This window comes from Rhinatrema bivittatum, chromosome 3, assembly GCF_901001135.1.
Source record: "Rhinatrema bivittatum chromosome 3, aRhiBiv1.1, whole genome shotgun sequence".
NCBI classification, from domain to species: domain Eukaryota; kingdom Metazoa; phylum Chordata; class Amphibia; order Gymnophiona; family Rhinatrematidae; genus Rhinatrema; species Rhinatrema bivittatum.
The window spans coordinates 220,053,688-220,073,398 of NC_042617.1; the positions used below are offsets into that span (position 1 = coordinate 220,053,688).

Here is a 19,711-nt window from a genome sequence, read left to right on the forward strand (position 1 = left end):
GTCAGAGTCAGTAGAACGTTTCTCTGCCTCCCTTTGCTGGATTGGTGACATACCCAGGGTCTGGCCTGATCCAGGTACGTACAGGGAATTCCACTTACATTAAGTACCACAGAACTGTTCCTTCTAAGGCATGCAGGAAAAAGTTCAGCATCAAATATAAAAAAAAGACTGCTCAGAGTTCCAGTGTAGTTAGGGAAGGGCTGGTGGGATGAACACAGGCCAGGCTGAGGAGTCCACTCAAACACATGCAGAACTGAAAGAGGAAACACCTGTTGCCATATTTCCATTACTGAATGTAATGTTGGAAGACCAAAGATTAGTCTTGGGAATCCACTGATCGTTTATGCAAGTGCTATACACAAAGCCTATTTTGATAGCCCAAATTTTATCAGCCTGCCTCCTCAATTAGTACTCTTGGTAGCAAGCATTTAATAAACCTCTATTTTTCAAAATCCTTTAGCCTAAGTATCTGGAGATCTTCATCCTGCTTGTAGAATTCTCTGTCATGCTACAAAAAAAGATATTCAAAATGACTCAGGATATCTGATTAATCCTGTAGAGACATGCATACTTCCAGATGATTCAACCTAGGGACTATAGTTGTCATAATATTGTGAGTAGTTCATAGAATAGATGCAAGCTCAAGTTTAAATAGGCTTCAGACTAGAAATACCCCCAAATGATGGCAAATCTGTTCTTAATTCTAGGGTTTTCTATTCTCATTTCTTCTAAGAAACTGGAAGAGCATATATGCCTTTCCTGAATTTTGGGCAGCTGGCCACTAGAGGAAGGTGGCCAGCTGCCACCTTCCTCTAGTGGTACTGAACACTAGACATAAGTTGTTGCACCTCTTGAGCCAAGCTTTGCTGGGAATTTAGTTTCAAGGGGATCTAGCTTAGAAAGCCAATTGGAAGCAATTAGAAAATTTAAAGAAGAATAAAGAAAAGCAAATAACTGGCAGAGGTACAGACAAACAAGGGCTGGGACACTGTTAGGAAGACAAGCACAAAAACCATTGGTGAAGAATTTCCATTTAAGAAGCTTGGACTTTTTTTTTTTTTACGTTTGCCAATGCATAGAAGTAGTGATTGTTTTTCCCTATTTATAGTTATTCTGGTTTGAATTTAACCCCTCATATCAAGCCTAGACAACATTTTGGATCTAAAAGCCAGGCAAGAATGTTGGGTGCCAGATTCTGGAGGGGGGGGGGGGAATCCTCCTCAGAGGTTTGTAGCAGTTTCTTTAGGAACTGATTTACTAAGGCTGTTTTAAATTTGTGTGTATAGGAGGATGTTTAGTAATCTGGTCCTTAATTTCAATTTAATATGAGTCTTCACTAGTCTCCCTCTCTCAACATCACCACCACGCCCCAGCCAGCCATTCCCCTCCTCCTCTTCCACCCCAGCCACCAACCTCCTCCTAACTAGGCATCTACCCCCAACTAGCTAGCTTGAACCAATAGCATCCCTAGACTCCAACTAATAACCTTTCCCCTTGTCTTCTGACTGCTGTGGGTGCTGAAATTGCTACTCACTCACTCTTGGCATCACTTGGCTCAATGCCCAAACTCCTGCACTAGCCTCTTGAGTCTTGTGAGACTTAATACCACAAGACCAGCATGGAAGATAGAGCATGGTCCAGCTCAAATTCAGAGAACAGCATGGCGCAGACAAGAAGTGAGGCAGCACTGGCAACAGGACATAAAAACCCTGGCACTATGATGAAATTTCATGGTGCCATGCAGACCTGGCACCCAGGATTTTTTGAGTCCTACCTCATATACATGTTTAGAATGCCTTGATTTCTCGGGCTGTAGAACAGAGTTGTGATCTGTAAACAGTGCATGTGTGAGTGAAAATGATGCATGAAACACAAGCACAGTTTAAGAAAGTAGGCTCCCTGCATACTGAGCCTAAACAGTGATGCTGCTTTAGAGTGGCAACTGGGACACCTTTCTTCCCAAGGGCAGTGGTCTCTGCCTCAACAGCCAGAGGAGCAGGAGCCAGATCAAAAATGGAAACAAACTGAATTTTAACCTTAAATAAAAAAAAAAAACAAATTAAAAAAAAAACAAAAAACCCCACTAAGATCTGGTCCCCAAAAAAGGAAGTGCCTCATAGCTGCTGATGGCATTGTCAATTAGTTGACTTCATTTATTTATTTTTAGTTTTTTTATACCGATTTTCCTGCATAAAATGCATATCAAACCGGTTTACAATGAAACAGAATAAGCAGGAAGTAAAATTCCTTAGTCTAATACATTTAAACATATGTTTAAATGTATTAGATTAAATTAAATTAAATGTATTAAATCATAAAAACCTATGTCAGCAGACAGTATCAACAATTGAGATTAAGGAAAATCAAATTAAACCATAAGTAGCAAATGTGCCTTTAAAACAGAATTTCTATAGCTTTGGGTGTATAGCTTACTAACCTGCTCTGCGTTTCTAGTATTTCCAATCTAAGGTTTCCTGCCACCAATTCATTTTTAAGAAAGATGGCATAACATTAGAGCATGGTACCTTTAATCTGGCTTCAATAATTTTTGTGAGAGTAAGACAATCCCCATGGAAGCCACAGCATCCTAGCACAGTTCTGTCTGTTCTGTAATATAAAAAAAAGTTCATTAGAATGTATGTTTATCAACATTAAATGCACTGTTAAGCTAAGATGAAATTAAGGTTGATTTATGAATGTGTGTATTTTTTTTATTGACCTGTATACCACTTTGAGTGACCTTAATGAAACTGAGATAGTGGTATAAAAATTTGATAAAATAAAAAAGCATTACATTTCCTAATAGGATTATTAAAGTTAACAAGGAGCAAAACACATTTCTACATAGGAAAATTAGCTCTTACCTGCTAATTTCCGTTCCTGTAGTACCATAGATCAGTCCAGACTCCTAGGTTTTGCATCACTGCCAGCAGATGGAGACAGAACGTTTTACTGACACTGCTCCATAATCCTGAGTGCTACCTGAGTCCATCAGTATTGACCTGTATTTCTAAATAACCACTGGATTGTCAACTAATTCTAAACTTCCTCCAAGAATCAGAGGATGGTGACCTCTTTAGAAGTCTAATGTAAAACTTATAGCTTGAACCCAACTAAACTCTGCATTCCACAACAAGAACAAAATGAGTGGATGACTCTCCTCCAGACTGGGTGGGTTCTGGATTGATCTGTGGTACTACAGGAATGAAAATTAGCAGATAAGAACCAATTTTCCTTTCCCTGTACGAACTCAGATCAGTCCAGGCTCCTGGGATATACCTAAGCTCCTTAACCAGGGCGGGACCTGGAAAGTCCCTCTCACAACACACTCTCACCAAAGGTCTTGGAAGCCAGATCACTTAACATAAGAAACTGCCATACTGGGTCAGACCAAGGGTCCATCAAGCCCAGCATCAAGTTTCCAACAGTAGTCAATCCAGGCTACAAGTACCTGGCAAATACCCAAACACTAAGTAGATCCCATCCTTTTGATGCCAGTAATAGCAGTGGCTATTCCCTAAGTCAACTTGATTAATAGCAGTTAATGAACTTCTCCAAGAACTTATCCAAACCTTTTTTAAACCCAGTTACATTAACTGCACTAACCTCATCCTCTGGCAACAAATTCCAGAGCTTAACTGTACATTGAGTGAAAATAAATTTCTCCAATTAGTTTTAAATGTGCTATTTGCTAACTTCACCAACGTCCAAACGATAGTGCCTGACAAAAGTGTGCAGCGTTTTCCAAGTTGCTGTCCAGCAAATCTCCTGCAGAGAAACCTGCTGAGCCTTGGCCAATAAGGCAGACTAAGATTACATCGAATGGGCTTTCAAATCTTCAGGAGCCGGTCGACCCTCAGCTATGTCAAACCAACTGCTAAAGGCTAGACAATCTCTCTTCGTCCTATTCCACAAAACAAACGGGTAATCCAACCTTCTAAAGTCAGTCAACTTCAGATACCTCAACAAATCTTGCTGCACTTGCGTGAGGTATGGAGGAGTCCAACTCAGGAAAAGCTGAAAGCTCCACAGTTTGATTCACATGGAACGCCAAGACCAACTTAGGCAGAAAAGAAGGTACCATATGCAACGAAACCCCTGAGTCCAAGATTTGAAGGAGAGGGTCCCGGCAAGACAGCCTGTAGTTCCAATATTCTTTTAGCTGAAAATATAGCCACCAGGAAAACTACCTTAAGGATCAATTCCTTAAGAGTAGCTCTCCTTAGCGGCATGAAGGGAACCTCACACAAACCTTTGAACATGAAATGAAGGTTCCAGGATGGGCAAACTCTTCTTTACAGCAAATGCAAATTCTTTTCCCCCCAGAGAAAACCCCTCTACCTTAGCCCGGAGACAACAGAGAGCCACCACCTGGACCCTGAGAGAGTTAAAAGCCAGGCCTCTGATCAAACCCTCCTGAAGAAAGGACAAAATATGAGATACTATAGCTTTGAGAGCTTATACCCTAATTAGCAATACACCAGGTCTTGAAAACCTTCCAGACTCGCACATACAATAGAGATGTGGACCTTTGCCTAGCCTGTAACAGAGTGGCAATTACTGCTTCAGGATACCCCCTGCATCTCAAACATAGCCTCTCAAAAGCCAGGTCGCTAGACAAAAGTGTGCTGTATGATCCAAAAAATATTGGGACCTGACATAGAAGATCCACTAGATGGCCGAAGCGCAGAGGTCCATCCATGGCCATGTTGACAAGATCCACAAACCAAGGTTAGCATGGCCACTCTGGCACCACCAGAATTACATTGCCTAGATGTTTCCCTGTCACAACACCTTGCTTACTAGGGACCATGGAAGAAAGACCTAAAGTAGAACATTCAGAGGCCAAGGGAGAACCAGAGCATCTACACCTTCCATGCCATGCTCTTGCCAACTGAAAAATCTAAACACCTTGACGTCCTGACAAGTCGCCATTAAATCCACATGAGGACAATCCCATTTCTCACAGATGAGCTGCATTATTGTCTCAGACAGCTCCCACTCTCCAGAGTCTAATTAATACGCTGTACCTCAGAAATTCCACTTGCACATTGTTGACACCCACGATGTGTGATACCGCTATCCATCTCCAAGTGATGCTATGCCAAGAGAATCAACTCCTGAGCCACTGCCTGATGCTTGGTTCCTCCCTGCCGGTTGATACAGGCCACAGTAGTCACATTGTTCAACAGGATACTTACTGACCTACCTCTCAATAATGGCAGAAAGGCAAGCACTGCTATGGTCTCTAACCGACTGATAGACCAACAAGCCTCCTCCTTGGGTCACATTGATGGTCAATGACACTGTCCCCCCAAACGAACAGGCTGGCATAGGTGGTAAGAATCACCCCCAGTCTGGAACCTTCAGTTTCACACTACACTGGACCCAAGGAACCACCAGGATATACTGTCACTGCTGACCCCCCTCGAGCAGAAGGGAAAGATGAAACCTCTTAAACAGCGGATTCTACCAGGACAGAAGAGTCCTCTGCAGAGGCTGCGTATGCACAAACGCCCAAGGCACCAACTCCTTGAGGCCACAGAGCCCGGGACTTGCAAATAGTCCCAGATCCTGGGCACCACCAGTCCCAACAATTGACAAATCTGCCTCTACAGCTTCCAAACTCTTCTCTCTACGTATCAAAGTAAGCCCCCAGATACTCCAGGGACTGCCTGGGAACAAGGTGGTTCTTTGCCAGGTTCATTACGCAGCAGAGAGATTCTAAGCACAATAGCATTTTCTGTACTGATTGATGACAGAGGTCCACTGACTTTGCCCGGATGAGTCAGTCGACCACATAGGGATGTACCAGAACTCCTTCCTGATGCAAATCTGCTGCCACCACCACCATAACTTTGGTGAAAGTATGTGGCGCCGTCACCAGACCAAACATGAAAGCTCGAAACTGAAAATGCTGACCCAGAACTATAAACCTCAGATACCGCTGATGCTCCGGCCGGATGGCTATGTGCAGATGCACCTCCGTCAAAATGTAGAGAAACTAAGAACTCATCTTTGTGCACCGCCGCGATGACTGTGTGCACTGCCGCGATGACTGACTGCAGGGTCTCCATTCGAAAACACGGAACTTTCAGAGCTGCATTCACCCTTTTTAGATACAATTCCTTCCTTCTTTGGTACAACAAGTAAATGGAATACCTTCCTGTGCCTCATTCTTCACAGGAAACTGGGACTACAGCACCTAGCTGCTTCACCCAGTCTAGTGTTTCCCAAACTGCTAGCTGCTTGTTGAGAGGGAAAACTATGAATAAGTCTAGAACGGGACGAGCAAATTCTAAAGCATAGCCATCTCTTACTACACTGAGAACCCACTGACCCGTGGTAATTTTGGTTCACTCCCCATAAAACAGCGCCAGATGTCCATCTACGATGGAAACAAAAGGAATGGACCAACCTCCCTTCATTGCGAGGATATATAAATCTCAAATAAGTTTAGCCCCAGCTGTGTTTTGCCCCTGTGGTCTCCCGGAAGGGTCTCCAACTTCCTTGAAATGACTGACTCCAGGACGGACCTGTGGGAGCAGATTGCTTCTGAGGCCCTGAAGAACCTCTTGCCAGGTGAAACCAATTATCCCAAAAATGGGACTGAGCTTGAAAGAATCTTCTGACCTTAGGTTTATCCTCTGCCAGCCTATGCACCTTGGTTTCCCTCAAGTGCTTCATTATCTGTACTAATTCCTCACCAATCAAGAGCTTTCCTTTAAAAGGAAGAGATGCCAACTGAGACTTGGATCACATATCTGCTGACCAATTACGTAACCATAACAATCTCCTGGCTGATACAGCAGAATCATGATCCTTGAAGACATTCTGACCAGGTCGTACAGAGCATCTGCTCTGTATGCCACTGCAGCCTCCAAGCATTCAGCCTTCTGAGCCTCTTCACCTGATTGCAGCTGAGCTTTCTGTAACTGCTGGACCCAGCACAGGCAAGTCCACTGCATAAAATTAGTACAAATGGCTACTCATAAGCTCAGAGCCAAAACCTAAAAAATCCTTTTGAGGTGAACCTCCAATTCTGATCTTTGATGTCTCTCAAAGCAGCGGCCCCGGCAACCAGAACAGTCGTCATCTTAGTAACTGCAGACACAGAAGCATAGACTTTAGTAAGCGACAGAAGCTCCAACGTCTGCAGGGGCAAAGAATAAAGTTTTGAAATAGCCCTCCCAACTCTCAAGCTGGCCTCAGGAGTATCCCACTCTCAATCCACCAACTTCTTTACAGACTTGTGATACAGGAAGGCTTTTTCTGGACACCTTAAGTCATCCAAGACAGGATCAGCTGCCTCCAAATCAGAGTCTTCCTGAGGGACGTTGAGTCCGAGCTCCTGCAGGACCTGAGGAATCAAGGGCCACAGTTCCTCTTTAAGAAAAAAAGATAGACCATCTGGGGTCACATCCTTCGTAGCAGATCTCCTCTGAATCCCCTACCTGACCTGTGCTGCCCACATTTGGATCAACCCCGCCGGTGCTTCTGTAGCAAGATCTGTATCCTCAGAATCATCTACTGCATCTCCAGAAGCTGAGGCAAGACGCAATGCACGCTGGATGGGCGAAGGTCACTTCCTTTTTGTCTGCCCAGGCTTGTGACCCAGAATAAGACTATGAAAACCGGGTCCCAGAATGCCCCTCTCCAGAGAGCTGTTTAGCTAAAATAGGCCTCATGCATCAACAGAACAAAGTCTATGGTAAAAGGCCTTGAGGACCCAGGAATGGGCTGAGAGGACTCAGGAACAGGGAGAACAGGAAAATCCTACCCTGCAGAGCCCCCATGCTCCTCACCAGAGACCGAAAATGCTGGGTATGGACTCTGAGGGGAATCCCCACCCCCGGCACTGCAAAAGCTGACTGAGATCGCAAAATGGCCACTGTTCCCATGCCAAGAGGAAGAGAAGCCCCGGCCTGGTGTGAACCCTGACACGACTGAGGAGCAAAAGCAAGAGCCCATTTTTCTTTTGCCGTTGTGGCAGGTCTCCCCAAAGGCCCCTTGCTGCTTGACACAAAGCCAGTGCATAACCCGGCCCAGTTGAGCTGCAAGCGAGCTGACCCGCAAGCGCGGAAGACCGAGCTGCGCACCATGGTATATGTGGCTACAACCGCGGAGATTGCCTCGGCTGTTGGAAAGTAGTCTAAAAATACACAGTCAGCCCCAGCAGGAAAACAGAAAACCTGTATTTTTCTTTTTTTTTTCAAACTTTACAGCCAACAACAAAAGTAAGGATACTTCCCTGGGTTACGCTGTAACACAAAGCTGCAAGTGGGAACACACTGCTTCCAAGCTGCTTCTCAGTGGCTCTAGCAGCCTCGTGAAGGGGAAGGATCTGGACCACCAGATTTACACACCACGGAGCTAACGGTTAAATGTATTAAAGAGCTAGCAATACGTCCGCCTCAGACCAAGGAGGATGGTCCCACCAGGCCATAGCAACTCCTTGGGAGCACTGAGAGGATAGGATCACCTTCTTGCTGGTGGCTGAAAGGAATCAGTAAGTTTTGCTTGGGAATTTTTTTTAATTTTTTTAAAGTATTGGGGAGAAGTAAACTATTGGGGTATATTTAGTGTGTGTGTGCTTTTAATAGTCAGTAAGGCAGCTAACAGAAGGGATGGGAGAAGGGAGAGTATCTTCCGAAGGGATGGGTTCCACCTTAACCAGGGTGGAACCAGACTGCTGCGCTAACCTTTAAATGGAGCAATTACTTACCTGATAATTTTGTTTTCCTTAGTGTAGACAGATTGACTCAATGGGTATAGTGTACTCCTGAAAGCAGTTTGAGACTGATCAGATTTCAATCTGACGTCAGTCCTAGTACATATACCCCTGCAGGAAGTGCAGCTCTTCAGTATTCTCCTCTAAAAGCAATTGTGGATATATGTATGACTGAATAATTTGAATAACTTTATTAACTTTATAACTTTGATGACTTAATTTGAACTGGTTGAATTGGCTATAGCTGGAGACCGCCAGTGCCCTAAACCGAGAAACGTTGACACCCAGTAGGCTGGGTGTCCTAGATGAAGGAAAGCATGGCTAACCCGTGAATCACTCGCTCATGGGGATGTCCCCTGAGAATTTCATGAGTAACGGCAGCCGTGGGTGGGAATCTGAGTCCATCTGTCTACACTAAGGAAAACGAAATTATCAGGTAAGTAATTTCTCCATTTCCTAGCGTGCAGCAGATGGACTCAGGACCAATGGTATGTATAAAAGCTACTCCCGAACCGGGTGGGAGGCTGCCCGTGACCCATTTAGTACTGCCCTTGCAAATGCTGTGTCCTCCCGAGCCTGAACATCCAGGCGGTAAAACCTGGAGAAGGTGTGGATGGAGGACCATGTCGCCACCCTGCAGATCTTGGCGGGTGACAGCATCTTGGCTGCCTAGGACACTGCCTGGGCTCTAGTAGAATGGGCCTTGACTTGTAAAGGCGGTGGCTTGCCTGCTTCTATGTAGGCCGCCTTGATGACTTCTTTGATCCAGCGGGCTATGGTTGCTCGCGAGGCCGCTTCCCCTTGCATCTTCCCACTGTGAAGGGCGAATAGATAAGAACATAAGAAAATGCCATACCGGGTCAGACCAAGGGTCCATCAAGCCCAGCATCCTGTTTCCAACAGTGTCCAATCCAGGCCATAAGAACCTGGCAAGTACCCAAAAACTAAGTCTATTCCATGTAACCATTGCTAATGGCAGTGGCTATTCTCTAAGTGAACTTAATAGCAGGTAATTGACTTCTCCTCCAAGAACTTATCCAATCCTTTTTTAAACACAGTTATACTAACTGCACTAACCACATTCTCTGGCAACAAATTCCAGAGTTTAATTGTGCGTTGAGTAAAAAAGAACTTTCTCCGATTAGTTTTAAATGTGCCCCATGCTAACTTCATGGAGTGTCCCCTAGTCTTTCTACTATCAGAAAGAGTAAATAACCGATTCACATCTACTCGTTCTAGACCTCTCATGATTTTAAACACCTCTGTCATATCCCCCCTCAGTCGTCTCTTCTCCAAGCTGAAAAGTCCTAACCTCTTTAGTCTTTCCTCATAGGGGAGTTGTTCCATTCCCCTTATCATTTTGGTAGCCATCTCTGTACCTTCTCCATCGCAATTATATCTTTTTTGAGATGCGGCGACCAGAACTGTACACGGTATTCAAGGTGCGGTCTCACCATGGAGCGATACAGAGGCATTATGACATTTTCCGTTTTATTCACCATTCCTTTTCTAATAATTCCCAACATTCTGTTTGCTTTTTTGACTGCCGCAGCACACTGTACCGACGATTTCAATGTGTTATCCACTATGACACCTAGATCTCTTTCTTGGGTTGTAGCACCTAATATGGAACCCAACATTTTATTTATTTATTTTTATTTAACAGTTTTTCTATACCGACATTAAAGTACACATCATATCGGTTTACATGATAACAAAAGGTGGAAGTTACAAATAACAGGGGGAGGAGGAGAGGAGAACTAAGAGAAAACTGGGGGTCGGGGAGACCCCAACAATATAGAGCAGGAGCGAAGCGAGAGGAACTGTAACACATGGTTAAATAAGGTTTAAGTATACAAAATAAATATGGTTAAGAAAGGTACAGGAGTACAAAATATACAAGGAATGCACGAGAACAGAAAATAAATGGAAAATATATATGGTTAAATAAGGGGCAGGAGTACAAAATATACAGGGGGAGCAAGAGTACAGAGTAGGAGTGAAACATTGTGTAATTATAGCATGGGTTATTTTTCCCTATATGCATCACCTTGCATTTATCCACATTAAATTTCATCTGCCATTTGGATGCCCAATTTTCCAGTCTCACAAGGTCTTCCTGCAATTTATCACAATCTGCTTGTGATTTAACTACTCTGAACAATTTTGTGTCATCTGCAAATTTGATTACCTCGCTCGTCGTATTTCTTTCCAGATCATTTATAAATATATTGAACAGTAAGGGTCCCAATACAGATCCCTGAGGCACTCCACTGTCCACTCCCTTCCACTGAGAAAATTGCCCATTTAATCCTACTCTGTTTCCTGTCTTTTAGCCAGTTTGCAATCCACGAAAGGACATCGCCACCTATCCCATGACTTTTTACTTTTCCTAGAAGCCTCTCATGAGGAACTTTGTCAAACGCCTTCTGAAATCCAAGTATACTATATCTACCAGTTCACCTTTATCCACATGTTTATTAACTCCTTCAAAAAAGTGAAGCAGATTTGTGAGGCAAGACTTGCCCTGGGTAAAGCCATGCTGACTTTGTTCCATTAAATCATGTCTTTCTATATGTTCTGTGATTTTGATGTTTAGAACACTTTCCACTATTTTTCCTGGCACTGAAGTCAGGCTAACCGGTCTGTAGTTTCCCCGGATCGCCCCTGGAGCCCTTTTTAAATATTGGGGTTACATTTGCTATCCTCCAGTCTTCAGGTACAATGGATGATTTTAATGATAAGTTACAAATTTTTACTAAATAGGTCTGAAATTTCATTTTTTAGTTCCTTCAGAACTCTGGGGTGTATACCATCCGGTCCAGGTGATTTACTACTCTTCAGTTTGTCAATCAGGCCTACCGCATCTTCTAGGTTCACCGTGATTTGATTCAGTCCATCTGAATCATTACCCATGAAAACCTTCTCCATTACGGGTACCTCCCCAACATCCTCTTTAGTAAAACCGAAGCAAAGAAATCATTTAATCTTTCCGCGATGGCCTTATCTTCTCTAAGTGCCCCTTTAACCCCTCGATCATCTAACGGTCCAACTGACTCCCTCACAGGCTTTCTGCTTCGGATATATTTTAAAAATGTTTTTACTGTGAGTTTTTGCCTCTACAGCCAACTTCTTTTCAAATTCTCTCTTAGCCTGTCTTATCAATGTCTTACATTTAACTTGCCAATGTTTATGCTTTATCCTATTTTCTTCTGTTGGATCCTTCTTCCAATTTTTGAATGAAGATCTTTTGGCTAAAATAGCTTCTTTCACCTCCCCTTTTAACCATGCCGGTAATCGTTTTGCCTTCTTTCCACCTTTCTTAATGTGTGGAATACATCTGGACTGTGCTTCTAGAATGGACATTTTTTACTTTTGTAGCTGCTCCTTTCAGTTTTTTTCTAACAATTTTTCTCATTTTATCAAAGTTTCCCTTTTGAAAATTTAGCACGAGAGCCTTGGATTTGCACACTGTTCCTTTTCCAGTCATTAAATCAAATTTGATCATATTATGATCACTATTGCCAAGTGGCCCCACCACCTCACCAAGTCCTGTGCTCCACTGAGAATTAGATCTAAAATTGCTCCCTCTCTCGTCGGTTCCTGAACCAATTGCTCCATAAAGCTATCATTTATTCCATCCAGGAACGTTATCTCTCTAGCGTGACCCGATGATACATTTACCCAGTCTATATTGGGGTAATTGAAGTCTCCCATTATTACTGCACTACCAATTTGGTTAGCTTCCCTAATTTCTCTTAGCATTTCACTGTCCATCTCACCATCTTGACTAGGTGGACGGTAGTATACCCCTATCACTGTATTCTTCCCTGACACACAAGGGATTTCTACCCATAAAGATTCAATTTTGTATTTAGTCTCATGCAGAATGTTTATCCTGTTGGACTCTATGGTCCGTCTTTCGTATGGATTCCGACCTTTCCAGGTATCTGACTAGGAGCCTGCTGACGTTGAGATGGCATAGGCTTCGAGCCTCTTCCGAATTCTTATGCTCATCTAGCGATGGTAGCAAGATGGTTTGGTTGAGATGGAAGTGAGACACCACTTTGGGGAGGAACGACTGAACTGTGCATAACTGGATGGTTCCCGGGGTGAGTCTGAGGAATGGCTCTTGGCAGGACAGTGCTTGTAGCTCGGATATACGACGGGCCGAACAGACTGCCAGCAGGAAGGCAGTCTTCAGTGTTAATAGTCGGCTAGACAGGCCGCGGAGAGGTCTGAAGGAGGTTCCTGCTAGGAAATCTAGGACCAGGTTGAAATTCCAAAGAGGCATCGGCCACTTCAGGGGTGCTCGGATCTGCTTGACTCCTTTCAGAAAGCGGGAGACATCCGGGTGAGAGGATCTGCTGCCGCTCTCGCTCCTGGTTCCGTAGCATGACAATGCAGCCACCTGTACCTTGATGGAGTTGAAAGACAATCCCTTCTGTAGGCCGTTCTGCAGGAATTCCAACCTAGTGTGGTATGATGTTGCGGGCCTCGCACCAGGCTTCGAATATTCTCCATTTTCGTATGTAGATTAGAGATGTGGAAAACTTGCGTGCTCGGAGCAGAGTGTCAATCACCGCCCCAGAGTATCTGCTCTTCTTCAGGCGCGTCCTCTCAATGACCAGACCGTAAGAGAATAGCGTTGGGTCTTCGTGGAGGATTGGGCCTTGTTGGAGCTGATCCATGTGTGGAGGTAGAGAGAGAGGGCTCCCTGTCAGTAGTCGTCGCATGTCTGCGTACCACGGCCTTCTTGGCCAGTCCGGGGCCACTAGAAGAACTGGTCCCCTGTGGTGTTCTATCTTGCAGATGATACCGCCCAGTAGTGGCAACGGTGGGAAGGCGTATAGCAGAGTTTCCTGTGGCCAGGCCTGGACGAGTGCATCTATCTCTTGGGATTGTGGTTCCTGTCTACTACTGAAGAAGTTGGGAACCTGGGCGTTGGACTGGGTTGCCAGGAGGTCCATGACTGGTGTTCCCCAGCAGTTTACTATCAACTGGAAGGCTGTGGCCGACAGTCTCCATTCCCCTGGGTCCAGACTTTCTCTGCTGAGGTAATCCGCAGTGACATTGTCTCTTCCCGCGATGTGGGTGGCTGAGATCCCTTGTAGGTTTGCTTCCGCCCATGCCATTAGAGGATCTATTTCCAGGGACACCTGTTGGCTTCTGGTTCCTTCCTGGCGGTTGATGTAGGCAACTGTTGTGGCGTTGTCTGATATGACTCTGACCGATTCGCCCCGGAGTCTGTGACTGAACCATAGGCAGGCTAGTCTGACTGCCCGGGCTTCCAGTCGGTTGATGTTCATCCCGACTCTTCTTTGTCCCATTGCCCCTGGGCGGTCAGCTCCTGGCAGTGGGCTCCCCACCCTCATAGGCTCGCATCCGTGGTGAGCAGGATCCAGGTCAGCAGGGACAGCCTTACTCCCTTGCTCAGATGGTCTTCTTGTAGCCACCATTGTAGCTAGGTTCGAATTTCCTCTGGGAGCTGGAGGCGAATGGAGTAATTCTGGGACAGCAGGTTCCATCGTGACAGTAGGGAACGCTGTAGGGGGGGGGGGGGGGGGGGGGAATAAAAATCGCAGGTGACCTCTTGCCCATGGAACCACTTCCAGGGTGGATGTCATGAGACAGAGGATTTGGAGGTAGTCCCACACCTTAGGGGCGAAGAGTGTTTAACAGGTTTCACAATTGTTTCATCAGTTTTGTTCTCCTTGTAGGAGTCAGAATGACCTTGTCTTGTCTGGTGTCGAACCGGAGTCCCAGGTATTCCAGCAATTGGGAGGGCTGCAGACAGCTTTTGTTGGTGTTGATCACCCACCTGGGGTTCTCCAGTAGAGTTTTGACTCTGGTGGTCGCCTGATGACATTCCTCTGGGGATTTTGCCCTGATCAGCCAATCGTCCAGATATGTGTGTATGAGGATTCCTTCTTTCCTCAGTGTCGCCGTCACTACCACCATGATTTTGGTGAACGTTCGGGGTGCTGTGGCTAGCCCGAAGGGTAGTGCCCAGAACTGGTAGTGGTGGTCCAGGATCACGAACCGTAAGAAACGCTGATGCTCGTGATGGATGTGCTCGTAGGCTTCTGACAGATCCAGGGATGTAAGGAATTCTCCTGGCTGTATCGCCCTTATGACAGAGTGTAGGGTTTCCATGTGGAAGCGAGGTACCCTCAGGTGGCAGTTGGACTTGAGGTCCAGGATGGGCAAGAAAGTACCCTCTTTCCTGGGAACGATAAAATAGATGGAATAGTGCTCAGTATTTTGTTGTTGCGTGGGCACTGGCGTTATTGGCCTTTAAGTCGAGCAATTTGGTCAGTGTGCATTCCACTGCCATCCTCTTGAAAGGGTCGTGGCAGGGAGATTTCACAAACTTGTCCGGAGGGATCTTATGGAAGTCCAGATAGTATCCCTCTCAAATGATGGATAGGACCCACTTGTCTGAAGTTCTCGACCCATCTTTGATAGAATAGGGCAAGCCTGCCCACTACGCCTTCTTCCTGTGGATGGGTCGGCTGATCTTCATTGCGGGGTACGGCTGGGGCCTGGACCAGCGCCGGCTCCCCTTTTGTTATGTTTGTTCCGAAAGGACTGGCCCCTGCCTGCGGGGCGAGATGCTTGATATATACTTCTGTATGGTTTGAAGCGCTGAGATCCCCTGCCCTTAGATGTTCGGGGGAGGGGGCTGGCTTCTCTTGTTCTTGTCCTCCGGTAGCCGCAGTACTGGAGATTCACCCCACTTGTCTGCTAACTTCTCCAGTTCGCTTCCGAACAGGAGGGTTCCCTTAAAAGGCATTCTTGTGAGTCTCGTCTTGGACGTCGCATTGGCTGACCAGCTTCTGAGCCAGAGTTGCCTTCTGGCTGCCACAAACAGACGAAACGCCTCTGGCTGCGGTGCGCACAAGGTCGGAGGTCGCATTCGTGAGGAATGATACTGCTGGTTCTAGTGCTTCGACGGGTGTGGTGACGTTCCTGGTCTTTGATAAGCAGGCGCGTGTCACCATGGCACAGCAGGCCGCGATCTGTAGTGACATAGCTGAAACGTCGAATGACTATTTTAAGGATGGATTCCAGACGTCTGTCCTGGGCATCATTGAGTGCCGCTCCTCCCTCGACTGGGATGGTAGTGCGCTTTGAGACTGTGCAGACCATGTCATCCACTTTGTGGAATGCCAGGAGATCTTTGGCAGCGGGGTCCAGGGGTACATGGCTGCCAGGGTCTGTCCCCCTTTGAAAGTGGCCTCCAGAGCCTCCCATTCCAGGTCAATCAGCTGTTGTTCGGCTTGCAGCAAAGGGAAATGGCGGGAGGTCTGACTGAGTCTCTCTAGGAGGGGGTTCGTCCTAGTTTCCCCTGTGGCACTTGTGCTTGGGCTAACGAGCTCTTTCAAGCTGTGCGCCACGAGGTATGAAAGTTAGTCTTTGGCGAAGAACCGCCTCATGATTCAGCAAGGTTCCGTTCCCGGGGACGGGTGGGGGGCGATTTCCCCTTCCTCCAGGGAGTCTTGATCCTCATCCGAGGTATCCATGTCCCCAATATTGGGGCTTTTGGGCAGGAGAAGCACTTCTCTGGATTTAGAGGGTCCTTGGGATGTTAGGGTCCTCTGGGGGAGGCTGTGGTTGTGTCATTGGGGGTGCCAGTTGCATGTGGACAAAGGTATGAAGGCCTTTGAAGAATTCTACCCAGGAGAAAGATGCTGGGTCTAAATTGAGAGGTGCTGCGTCCCCGGGGGCGGGCCGGTTTGAAGGAGGCTCCCGCTGGGAGTAGCTAGGTCCGGTGTACTGTCGGTAGATCCGGAACCCAGTACCGGCTGGGGGGAGGATCTTGACTTGGTTCCCCCAGAGCTTCCTCGTACTGTAGAGACAGTGCCGTGGCCTCTTCGTGCTGCGCAGCTCTAATGTGGCATGCTGGGCAGAGGACCTGAGCCTTGAGCTTCTTGTCTGGTGGTGCCCATGGTTTGCAAGCATGCAGGTGTACGCCGGGAGGTTTAGTTACAGGCTCTGGGTGTGCCGAAGTTGTTCGTGTATGTCTGATGCACGCTCAATAAGATGCGCGCACCACTGTGCGCACGGATTACTTATGCGCCCGGCACAGCTGAGTGTGTGGCTGTGTGCCCGGTGCCCTCGTGAGCATCGCTGTGTGCACGGCACTTATGCATGCGCCGGTGTGCACACAAGTGATTTTGTGCGCACGGCTCGCCTCTGTGCACCTGGATCAGATAGGCAGACAGGGCAGCGATCAAGGGAAAGTGGCGACTGCGACCACGCGAGCAATATGGCGACCACCTTAGAGGTTTTCCACGTGGGAGGACCCTCGTATCGGACCGGGGTCTAGCCCAGACAGGGCTGATCAACCCGGTAGCACTGGCGCTAGCTGGCAATCTGTGCGGCTGTTCGAGCCTTGGAGACTTAGGAGTTTTCTACCTTACCTGGTCTCTGCATTTCCCGGTCTCGTTCCGGGAGGTCTCCGGCTGTGGGGGGAGAGGGAAGTACCTTCACCGCTGCACTCGAAGTTGCACCCGCTGTCTCTCAGTCGCACCTATTGCCGGGGGCTAAGTCCACGCCGGGAACCGCTGCCAGACCGAGGCCTACTGCTGAGGGATCACGGAAATCACCTCAATTGGGGGAGGGACCTGTAGATATCACCGCAGGAGAGCAGGGCTCATCTGTAGAGGTAAGATTTCTTCTTTGTTTTGGATTTCTTTGGTTAGAATACTTCAATGCTGTGCAAGCGTGTATAGAGTCCCGAACTGCAATGGAGACTGAAAATACTAGAGAGTAGAGCTTCCTGCAGGAGTATATTTACTAGGGCTGACGTCAGATTGAAATCTGATCCGTCTCCAACTGCTATCAGGAGCACACTATACCCATTGGTCCTGAATCCATCTGCTACACGCTAGGAAAGGTAAAAGGTGTGCAAGAGGCGTGGACATAGTTATACATTACCATCCTAGAAGCACAGTCCAGATGAATTCCACACATTAAGAAAGGTGGAAGGAAGGCAAAACCAGCATGGTTAAAAGGTTAGGTGAAAGAGGCTATTTTAGACAAAAGATCTTTATTCAAAAATTGGAAGAAGGATCCAACAGAAGAAAATAGGATAAAGCATAAGTGTTGGCAAATTAAAAGTAAGACAGGCTAAGAATTTGAAAAGAAGTTGGCCATAGAGGCAAAAGCTCACAGTAAAAACTTTTAAAAATATATCTGAAGCAGAAAGCCTGTGAGGGAATAAGTTTGACAGTTAGATGATCGAGGGGTTAAAGGGGCACTTAGAGAAGATAAGGCCATCACGGAAAAATTAAACGATTTCTTTGCTTCAGTGTTTATTGAAGAGGATGTTGAAGAGGTTGTTGGGGAGATACCGGTTCCAGAGAAGGTTTTCATGGGTAATTATTCAGATGGACTGAACCAAATTATGGTGAACCTAGAATATAGGTAGGCCCGACTGACAAAATGAAGACTAGTAAATCACCTGGACCGGATGGTATAAACCCCAGGGTTCTGAAGGAACTCAAAAATGAAATTTCAGATCTATTAGTAAAAATGTGTAACCTATCATTAAATTCATCCATTGCACCTGAAGACTGGCTAATGTAACCCCAATATTTAAAAAGGGCTCCAGGGGTGATCCAGGAAGCTACAGACCAGTTAGTCTGACTTCAGTGCCAGGAAAAATAGTGGAAAATGTTCTAAAGATCAAAATTACAGAACATATAGAAAGACATGGTTTAATGGAACAAAGTCAGCATAGCTTTACCCAAGGCAAGTCTTGCCTCACAAATCTGCTTCACTTTTTTGAAGGCGTTAATAAACATGTGGATAAAGGTGAACCGGTAGATGATATATTTGGATTTTCAGAAGGCATTTGACAAAATTTCTCATGAGAGGCTTCTAGGAAAAGTAAAAAATCATGGGATAGCTGGCGATGTCCTTTCATGGATTACAAACTGGCTAAGAGACAGGAAACAGAGAGTAGGATTAAATGGACAATTTTCTCAGTGGAGGGGAATGAGCAGTGGAGCGCCTCAGGGATCTGCACTGGGACCTGTGATTTTCAATATATTTATAAATGATCTGGAAAGGAATATGACCAGTGATGTAATCAAATTTGCAGATTATACAAAATTATTCAGAGTAGTTAAATCACAAGCAGATTGTGATAAATTGCAGGAATCCTTGTAAGACTGGAAAATTGGGCATCCAAATGGCAGATGAAATTTAATGTGGATTAGTGCAAGGTGATGCATAAAGGGAAAAATAACCCATGCTATAGTTACATGATGTTAGGTTCCATATTAGGAGCTACCACCCAAGAAAGATCTAGGCGTCTTGGTGGATAACACATTGAAATTGTCGGTTCAGTGTGCTGCAGCAGTCAAAAAAGCAAACAGAATGTTGGGAATTATTAGAAAGGGAATGGTGAATAAAACAGAAAAGGTCATAATGCCTCTGTATTGCTCCATGTTGAGACTGCACCTTGAATACTGTGTACAATCCTGGATGATACATCTCAAAAAAGATATAGTTGCGATGGAGAAGGTAAAGAGAAAGGCAACCAAAATGATAAAGGGGATGGAACAGCTCCCCACTGAGGAAAGACTAAAGAGATTAGGGACTGTTCAGCTTGAAGAAGAGACGGCTCAGGGGGGATATGATAGAGGTGTTTAAAATCATGAGAGTTCTAGAACAGGTAAATGTGAATCTGTTATTTACTCTTTCGGATAATAGAAGGACTAGGGGGCACTCCATGAAGTTAGCATGTGGCACATTTAAAACTAATCGGAGGAAGTTCTTTTTCGCTCAACACACAATTAAACTCTGGAATTTGTTGCCAGAGGATTTGGTTAGTGCAGTTAGTGTAGCTGGGTTTAAAAATTGACTTAGAAAATAGCCACTGCTATTACTAGCAACAGTAGCATGGGATCTTCTTAGTGTTTGGGTACCTGCCAGGTTCTTATGGTCTGGATTGGCCACTGTTGGAAA

The 19,711-nt window shown here is 45.8% G+C and overlaps 1 protein-coding gene across 1 annotated transcript in view; it reads right to left on the reverse strand.

Annotated features, from left to right (window-relative positions):
* Positions 1-19,711, reverse strand: part of PSMB1 (proteasome subunit beta 1) — a 136,631-nt gene that overhangs the window by 54,691 nt on the left and 62,229 nt on the right. Inside the window, exon 3 of the mRNA XM_029594204.1 lies at positions 2,526-2,607. Within this exon, the coding sequence (XP_029450064.1) occupies positions 2,526-2,607 (82 nt within the window). The remainder of the gene's footprint in view (positions 1-2,525; positions 2,608-19,711) is intronic.